The 9,693-nt window shown below is 47.7% G+C and overlaps 1 protein-coding gene across 10 annotated transcripts in view; it reads right to left on the bottom strand.

The window, feature by feature from the left end:
• LOC144311562 (beta-galactosidase-1-like protein 2) overlaps positions 1-9,693 on the bottom strand; it is an 85,037-nt gene continuing 75,344 nt past the window's right edge. For 9 of the 10 annotated variants that reach the window (XM_077894252.1, XM_077894248.1, XM_077894246.1 and 6 more), the window contains exons 15-22: positions 6,255-6,401; positions 4,045-4,116; positions 3,481-3,568; positions 2,530-2,617; positions 2,048-2,159; positions 1,270-1,386; positions 1,095-1,158; positions 1-397 (exon numbers count right to left, since the gene is read on the bottom strand). In XM_077894252.1, coding sequence (XP_077750378.1) covers positions 390-397; positions 1,095-1,158; positions 1,270-1,386; positions 2,048-2,159; positions 2,530-2,617; positions 3,481-3,568; positions 4,045-4,116; positions 6,255-6,401 — 696 coding nt within the window. In that variant the 3' untranslated portion in view covers positions 1-389. The remainder of the gene's footprint in view (positions 398-1,094; positions 1,159-1,269; positions 1,387-2,047; positions 2,160-2,529; positions 2,618-3,480; positions 3,569-4,044; positions 4,117-6,254; positions 6,402-9,693) is intronic. The other variant, XM_077894244.1, reaches the window with a different exon arrangement.

The raw sequence follows: 9,693 nt of genomic DNA, 5'->3' as shown, positions 1-9,693 counted from the left end.
TGCATTAACATTTACATTTTATTTGATATCTTTGAAAGATCACTTTTGCTTCAAATTTACACTCGTGGGGTCAAGTATTGAGTATCTCATTTTTTCAGCATTTTATTTGGTGGTCAAGCAGCCTTTATTGTAGCAACAGGACAAAGGGCATGCACGGAGTAGGCTGATTTCATTAGGAGCATCAGAAAAAGTTAGCTGACCCAGGCCCAAAGAGGAATATACTGGCAACTTAGGAAGTGGGTGGTCAGCCCAAAGCAGGGATTGGGAGAGTGGAGAAGCCAAGGTAGTCGCAGCAACGGAGGTGTCAGGACGGGTGGGTTGCTCACAGCCCCACCGTTGAAGTGACTCATCGCAATCCATTTCCTACGTTATGTCACACCACTCAAGAGTCAATATCCTGGAAAAGAAAGTCTGATCGGCCTACTGTGCATCACATGCCCATCCCCGGCATGGAGGGACAGCTGCAGGTGGGGAGAAAGGGAAACGTGATTATCAGTCCCACCAAGACTCTAATGAAGGGAACGTGAGTGATTCTCCAAAGGGACATCTGGATCCTGCTCCCAACATAAGGATCGGGGCGGGGGGGGGGGTGCTGGGTACAGACACCAGGTATCCACGAGGGGCAGAGAGTCTGCAACCTTCTCACCTGTGTCGACTGGGCCATGCGGTCCCTCCCTTTGGCAATCTGAGGAACAGTACTTGAAAAAGTGCCTTGGAATCATCAGACATGACAGCACATGTCAGGCAGCAGGAAACGGGTTTCAGAAAAGGCAAGAAGTGGGAAATGCTGGGACCTTGGTTTACAATGAGGGAGGGATCCAGAAAGCACAGTGGAAATGTCTGGAAGGAAGGGAGGCCCAGGGAGCTGAGCTAGTCTGTTGGAGGAATGAGCTAGGTTGAGTCATTTGGAAATGGGAGGTGATGAGTAGGGCTGTGTCGGGTATACGAGAAAACCTGGCCACCATGCAAAGGCAGTGGAGGTGGGCTCAGGTTACCGGAAGACAGTACGTTCTATCTTCTTTATCTCCAGCTCAGCTAGAAAGACCCAGAAGGATGGTCTCATATGCTGCAATTTGCCCTCCAGGGAACCATACCTAGATGAGACATATTTGTGAAGTGGATCTGCAGGCCGGGCTTAAATTCCTCAAACACAATAATCTGTCAAGAAGAAGGAGGTGAGGTGGCCGTGAGATTCAAGTTCTGACTCTTTGCAAGGCAAAGGCTGAACAAGGTGGACTGGGATGAAAGGGGTGTAGTGGCGGAGCTTACTTCATTTGATCCAGGACGAAGCCAGGGTCCTGGAAGGTAGAGGGTCTCCTGGGGACCTATATTCCAGTAGCGTCCCAGATTTTGTCCATTGATGAATATTACACCTTTTGTCCAGCCCTTAAAAAGTTTGGAATGGAGGATTCTAGATATAATGACCCTCGGGCTCACACGCACGCCCTCCATCACCACACCGGATCATGGTCACAGACACGCCCCGATGGAGTGGCTTACCACACATGGCCTTAAACAGAATGTCGCCTGGACAGTTCTATGCTATTGCCCCTGGCCTGGGGTGGGCTCAATACCTCGGCCTCTAGAAGGGCGACACTGACTTCTAACTCCCCTCCCTTTATCTGTCCCAAGCCAGGGTAGGGTTATTTCCACGGACCATCAGGCATTCATCAAAACACACTGGGCCCGCAGAACTTCGTGTGCGTTAGGATCTCAGCTTCCCCACTGCAGACTGGATGTGTGTGTCCTAAAGGGCTCGGATTATGTCTGGGGCAGGGGGGTCACACTCACTACATTCCTCACGCGCTGCAGTCTACGGTTGTCCCCACTAAAACAAACTAAGGTCTCTGTCACAGTTGTTAAGTTTCCACCTCTCACCCTTGTCAACACCAGGGAAGGGGTGGCCTCCAGACGGCTGTGCAGTGGTTCGTGTCCCAGAGACCTTACATTTCCTTTCACAGGACAGGCCCATGCACCAAGGAGCTTTTTCTCAAATATCCTTTGGGGATGGGGGCGGGAAGGATGGGCAGGGGAGAAAATCACTAACCTCCATTTTTATGAAAGTGTCTCTGGGGTAATTACCCATTCTCAGGATACCAAGGAAGAAGGCAGGGCCCTGATGTTTGAATACGACTGGTTTCCAGATGTTAGGAAGGTCCCTGAGAGGGAGTCAAACAGCAGTGGAAAGGTCATGCCCTTCGTTGTGTGGCAGTTGTGACTTTTGAGGTAAGCCCCCCTTTTGCCCAAGCCTAGCATCCCTCTGATAGCACAGGAACACATCTCTAGGGGGCACGATGCAAGAGGGAAGAAAAGCAAAACCAGCAGGCCAGGGGCTGGACGAACGAGGGCATGGTCCCTACTCTGTCCCAGCAACTACGAAACTCGGGGTTATTTCCTTCAACACTACGGATCTTGCCTCTCTTATCTGAAAACTAAGGGGGTTAGTCTGCGTGGCCTCCGAGCTTCTTTCCATCTGTAAATGGGAACCATCTTTGATCAAGAGCCTGGACTCAATGGTCTGGCACCCACCTTCGTAGAAATTTAGTTTTCATATCCAGGCTGTAGATTTTAAATTTTCTTAAAGGAGAATTGTTCAGATAGATATCGCCAATTAAACCTGTAGGGGGGGAATAAAGGGAACATGAAGAAGGCAAGCAGGGATGGGAACGCAGAGATGTCAACAGGCTGTGGCCAAGGTTCCCCCGAAGGAGGATGCGTTCCTGGCCTCATCGGGCAGAAGGTTTCTGCAAGGTCTTCCATAAGGTCCTCCATCTGCTACCCGCATGCACCCTTCGAGTGGGCCGGCACGTCCCCCGTTAACCATGCAGAAGTCACCACACTTCCTGCCGGGTGCGGCCCGCACAGCAGTCAGAACACTTGGAGCAGCGGAGGGAAGGTATGAGTGACTCTGTGCCCAGGAGCCCGGGGGAGCCCAGGATGCAGGCACTGAGCTCCAGAGAAGGAAAAATCAAAGTTCCCAGGGAGGGATTCTAACCAGCTTCTCCTGCAGCTTTCTTCAAACCCCCTGGAAGAGAAAGGCAGTGCTCTGGCTTGGAAATTAGAGAACACCCTTGAGGGAAGGCACCATCATCCTTTCCCATCAAAGCAAGACTTCCTCATAGTCTCTACATACAGCTGTCTCGCTCGCCAAGGGACCCTGCTGTCTGCCAAGCCATGGACCGGGCCATGACTGTCTGCAGCCTGGTTAGGAGCAACAGGAATTCAGTGCCTCGAGGTCTCAAGCTTCTCCACCCTTGGAAGAAAGGGAGCCCACCTTTTCTCTCCTTTTTTTTTTTTTTTTAAGATTTTATTTATTTATTCATGAGAAGCACAGAGAGAGAGAGAGAGAGGCAGAGGCCCAGGCAGAGGGAGAAGCAGGCTCCATGCGGGGAGCCCGACGTGGGACTCGATCCCGGGACCCCAGGATCACGCCCCGGGCCGAAGGCAGCACTAAACTGCTGAGCCACCCAGGGATCCCACCTTTTCTCTCCTTGTTGATGTTCTGCCCATAGGCAAGGCGGCCTTGATTCTCCACCAGGATCCGCAGCGTTGGGTTATTCTTGTAGACCTGTCCAAGACAGACCCGCCAGAGTGGGTAACGCTGGGACTTTTCTGCAGACCTCTTAAGTCTCCTCTGCACTCTGATGAGGTTGTGGTCAGGGTGACTGACAGACAGCAGGCCTCCAGCTCGGGCCAGGTAAACCCTTGGGCTCCTGTTCTTCCTACTCACCCCACCCTCACCCCCACCCCCTTACTAGGCCTTTTAGAAAAGTCACTCGAACATTTCACAAGACATTACTGAGGCTGGTGACCAACCTGCTCAGAGTTTTCTGAGCAGCAAATATCCAACACGTTGGAGTTCTGCTCACCCAAAGCATATACACCTATACTTTAGAAACGGCTCTCCTGCACCCCTGTTGGGTTCTCATGCAAGGAACATTCCAAAGAACAGCGGAGGAGAAAATAAGCTATCACAGGGCCAGGCCCCGCTTACAATTGAACCTGGGCGCTGGGGTATTAGTTCGTTAACCCTGGATCATATACCATTTTTGTGGGAATGGTCAGATGATTAGTGGAATGGTCCAGGATTCCTATATAAATGTCATCCACAAACACCTGCCAAAGAAAGAGGAGTGTGCCATTAGGTCCTCAGAAGGAAAGGGATAAAATGGTCCTTGGGAAAGCAAAGAAATGGCAGGTTCAGGGGAATGATTAACTCTGTCTCCCGGAATATTACGAGCTGACTATGCGTCCACAAAGACACAACACATTCAAAGCAGTACAGTCACGAGATGTAGGAGGCAAAGTTCAGAGAAGGACGTCCTGATGCCAAATATACCAAATCTGGGCCTGGCTGCACCACAGGGCAAGAAGGGAAAGAATAATTGAAGAGACCTGCAGGGAATGAGGACAAAGGAAGGTAGGTAAGGGATGGATATTGTGAAAGAAGTGACGGCCGTAGGGAAGACGGGGCTCCAGGCACGGGAGGCATCTGTCTGCCTCGCCCGCATGGGTTCACTTCCATAATGGATCCAATCTTCCAGGTTTCTCCTGGCTCTTCTCTGAAGAGCCTGCTACCACCGTTATTTCTCTCTCTCTCTTAAAGATTTTATTTATTTATTCACGAGAGACACAGAGACAGAGAGAGAGAGAGGCAGAGGGAGAAGCAGGCTCCATGCAGGGAACCGGACATGGGACTCGATCCGGGGACCCCAGGGTCATGGCCTGGGCCCAAGGCAGATGCTCAACCGCTGAGCCACAGGGCATCTCTATTTCCCATTTTAAGAATAACTTGGATGTAAATCCTTCCCTATTCTGTTACCTATTATATCAGGTATAGCCATGCAGGGCCACAGAAGGATACAAATTTGCCCCTTAGGTTATTTGAGTCAGGTTATAATTTTCAAATGAAATTTGACCAGGAAACTATAAAAATTGAAATCCACAGATATTAAAAACACAAATATTGATACCATACAGAATTCGCATTGTAACCTATTTAGAGTCTAATTACAAGGTTTACATACTCTCTATTTATTGAACACCCACTGAATGGTTTGGTCAAGGGGTCACCAAGCTTAAAGTGCAACTCCAGCCTTTGAGGAGCTCAGAGAGTAACACCAAGAAATTACTAGGACGCTCCCCGGGAGCTACTACGAGCTGTGGATGGAACGTCACGGAGGCGCAGAGAAGGGAGCGGCAAGTCCTGGACCCCAGCAGGGTCCAAGCTGGTCGCCAACCTGACGACAGGTGACTAGGAAAAATCAACAGAAGGCTGCAGGCAGGGGGGCCGGCTTGCTAAGAATTTTCCTTCCTTGGGAGGGAAACTGGGGGCACGGCGAGGGGGGTGCAGCGAGGAGGAGGGGCACGGTGGCTCTGAAACAGGGGGCTCGGTTTGGGGGCCCTAAGAGCAGGGGCAAGACCCAGAGGTGCTGGTGAGGCCCAGCGGCACGCACGGGGCACGCAGGGCCCAGGACAGGGCTGGAGGGAGGGGAGGGGAGCGGTGCCCCCCGGGGTGGTGGGACTGCAAGTCCAGGAGCTGATGTGAGGGGCATAAGATGAGCTCTATTTAGGAACTAATGAGCTTGGTTTTAGAGGAGATGAGTGTGAGAAGCGAGTAGAACGTGTTTAAGTGAAGAGGAATGTTCAGCAAACCAGGGACCTGGGTGTGCAGCCCGGGGAGGCCGAGGAGGCCTGGAGGCTCGGGCAGGGGACCTGAAACTCAGGAAGAAGGTGACACGGACGCTGCAGTGGGGGCAAGAGCAGGGTCTGTCTGGGACCCGAGGAACCCGCCAGCTCCCAGCTTGGAGTCGGATGGTGACCGTTACCCTTGGCTCTGCTGTTCTCAGTCAAATACCCTCAGGGAGGCATTTCCCTTCTCTGAGGCTTCTCCTCCGTCTGCACATCTGAGGGGGGGGTTGAGAATTAAATGAGAGCTCAGCCCACTGGAAGGGGACGTGTGAACGCAGGGATGCTGCAGACCGCACAGGCACTTCCGAAGCTCCACCCGGTCTCCTTTAAAGAACTCCACCAACTCCCAAGGGCTCCGGGGGTACCCGGTGGCTCCCCGGGAACGGCTACACACCTCGGTAGCCTACAGATCAAACATTTCACTGAAGGGACATAGGGTAAGAAACACTGATGATTCTTTGAAAGTGGAAAATATTTGACTACCACTGAGACACTCCCTTCAGCAACAGCACGGGGTTCCACTCGCAGAGGAGTGCCACCGGGGCCCATCCGTTGTGCCCTACCTGACCTCGGTCTTGAAGATGACCCTTTGTGGTAAGGAGGCCACCAGAGATGATCATAGTCTCATAAAGAACGTATCCAGAGGACTGACCACTCCCCTGGTTCACGGACAGCTTTTCCATGCAGATCGGCTTGACAGAGCTGATGGGCTGTGGCAGAAATAGGAACAAAAACCGGGCTGCACGTTCAGGCTAGAGAGAAAAACTTCAGAAACTTGCACCCAAAGCCCGCTTCTCCAAAGGAATTGCACCAAGAGTCTTGAGGACAGGAGTATGAAAAGGGAATATGTAATGATAGGCATGCTTAAGTGTCACTTACAAATGCCCTTTCCTGTTTTCCAAACCGACTTTGTGTTTCTCTGCAAGTGCTACCCACTAATGCACTTTGCTTTTTCAGATGGAAAAGCTGAAATCAAGGAAAGGGAATGATCTGCTAACTTGCTCATCAAGTCATGCTAGAGCCTGGACTAGACGCAGGAACTCCATCCCGGGCGTGCCAGATTCCATCTAGCCTTGGTCTTCTCTTCTTGTTCCTTCACAGACTAAGAGAAATCATCCTAATCCAAGGTCTGACTGTGGCTATTCATGAATCTGCTCATCTCACACTGACCTAAAGCACTCGGTATCTGTTAACTGTCTGTTAGACTTCTCCTTCCAAAGATCCCAGGATGATTCCAATGCCGTACCTCCCAATTGACCATACTTTCCCATCCTACTCTTTTCCCTTTCCAAAAAGCAACACCAACCATTCAGTCAAAAAGGTAAAAAGCATAGACAATGTTTCTCCCTCTTCCTCCCGTCAACCAATATCCCCCATCAACCAGTCACTAACCCGTCTTCACTCCCGTTATCTGAGCTCAACTTCAGTAGATTTCTACTCATTTTCAGTGTTCTAGCATGGTTCCACTCTATTCTACCCCCCATACAGCTACCAAAGAAATCTTTCTGAAATGCAAAGCTGGTCCATCTGATTTCCAAGCCATGCTTTAAAATAGCTTCCCACAACTTTCAGGGAAATGTTCAAATTTCTTAGCATAAAAACATGGCCTTTCAAACTGCCTTGGAGAAATACATGATTCCAAATCTGTGGGGCTACACAGCTTGAGATATCCTGGAGGATCAAAAAGCAAAGAAGGTATCAAAAGCTATTGAACTCATGTCAAGACACAGGAGCCAACTTAAAGGAAATGAGACAATTGGAATATCAAAAGGAATGACGACAATAGGTTCAACACATGTTTAATGGGTTTTCAAAAAGGTTTGTTTATTATTTATTTTTAAAGATTTTATTTATTTATTCATGAGACAGAGAGAGAGAGAGAGAGAGAGAAGCAGAGACATAGGCAGAGGGAGAAGCAGGCTCGATCCCAGGGACTCCAGGATCATGACCTGAGCCAAAGGCAGATGCTCAGCCACTGAGTCACCCAGGCGCCCCTGGACCATTATCTTATACTATACACAAAAATAAACTCAAAATGTTTAATTAAATACCTAAATGTAAGACCTGAAACTATAATACTCCTAAAAGAAAATATAGGTTGTAAACTCTTGGACATCAGCCTTAGCAATATTTCTCTGGGTCTGTCTCCCCAGGCAAGGGAAGCAAAAGGAAAAGTAAACTAAAAAGCTTCTGCATAGAAAAGGAAACCCTCAACAAAATGAGAAGGCAACCTACTGATTGGGAGAAAGTATTCGCAAATGATCTATCTGATAAGGGCCTAACATCCAAAATACGTAAAGAACCTGTATAATCATCATCAAAAAAACATATAATTCAATTTAAAAATGGGCAGAGGATGCGTATTGATGAGGATGTGGTGAAAAAGGAACCCTCATGTACTGTTAGTGGAAATGTAATTTGGGGCAGCCACTGTGGAAAACAGTAGAGCAGCTCATCAAAAAATTAAAAATAGAACTACCATATGACCCAATAATTCCACCACTGACCTGAAGGAAACAAAAACACTACTTTGAAAAATATATGTACCCCTATGTTTACTGTAAAGTTACTTACAATAGTTAAGATATGGAAGCAACATAAGTAGTCACTGACAGACGAATGACTAAAGAAGATGTGGGGGATAGATAGATAGTACTCAGCCATAAAAAGAATAAAATCTTACATTCACAACAATATAGATGGACCTAGAGAGTATTATGCTAAGTGAAATAATACGAGAAAAACAAATACCATGTGATTTCACTTATATCTGGAATCTGAAAAAAAAAATAAGCTAACAAACAGAGACAGATTCATAAATATAGAGAAAAAATTGGTGGTTGCCAGATGGCAGGGGGTGGAGGGCCTGAGGAAAATAGGTGAAGGCCATTAAGAGGTATTAAATTCCAAGTATAAAATAAATAAGTCACAGGGATAAAGAGTACAGCATAGGGAATATAGTCAGCAATTCTGTAATAACCTTGTATGGTGACAGACAGTGACTGTACTCACTGTGCTGAGCATTTTGTACTGTCTACCATTTTCAAATCAGAATCTTGTACACCTGAAACTTAAATAATATTATATGTCAAGTATACTTCAATTGAAAATTAAAAAATTTTAAATTGTGAGTTTATAATCAAATAAAAACAAGAGCAAAATAACTTCATCAATCACTTTTTTAAAAAATTTATTTATTCATGAAAGACACAGAGAGAGAGAAAGAGGCAGAGACACAGGCAAAGGGAGAAGCAGGGTCCATGCAAGGAGCCCGACGCGGGACTCGATCCCGGGACCCCAGGATCACACCCTGGGCCGAAGGCGGGCGCTAAACCACTGAGCCACCCAGGGATCTCCTCACTGACCACTTTTGGAGGATATCCAGGAATAAATCCATTATTTGATAAGAGAAAATCCTTGAACTTCTGTCCTAACTTTTCTTTACAAACTGTACATTAAGGTAACGAGATAATTCATGAAGAAAAGTTTTTCTACATAGAGGAATTCAAGTGTATAAATGCAGAATAAATGACTAAATTAGAATAATATTATTTTGGGGCACGTGGGTGGCTCAGTTGGTTAAGCATCTGCCTTGGGCCCAGGTCATGATCCCAGGATCCTGGATCGAGCCCCACATCAGGCTCTCTGCTCAGAGGGAAGTCTGCTTCTCCCTCTCCTTCCCCGTCTGTGTCTCACTCAACCACTCTCTTGCTCTCTCTCTCGAATAAATAAATCTTTAAAAAGAATTACACTATTTTGAAAGCCTTAATGAAATATCGGATAAAGTTAATAATTGTCAATGACTGCTAAAACCATTAGGTAAAAGGCTGATGGGAAACTTGTTTGTGGATAGACAGGGCTAACTACTCCTGAACCCACTGGTCAATTATGAAAACAGAAATGACCAGCCATTACGTGCCTGGGATATGATGCATAAAAATATAACAGCATCACCTATGAAGTATACTTGCAAACAATTTTTTTAAAAAGCACCTAACTCAA

Source organism: Canis aureus, chromosome 3 (assembly GCF_053574225.1).
Source record: "Canis aureus isolate CA01 chromosome 3, VMU_Caureus_v.1.0, whole genome shotgun sequence".
Lineage (NCBI taxonomy): Eukaryota > Metazoa > Chordata > Mammalia > Carnivora > Canidae > Canis > Canis aureus.
Note: the sequence above shows the minus strand (reverse complement) of the source record. Positions and strands in the feature narration are given on the sequence as shown.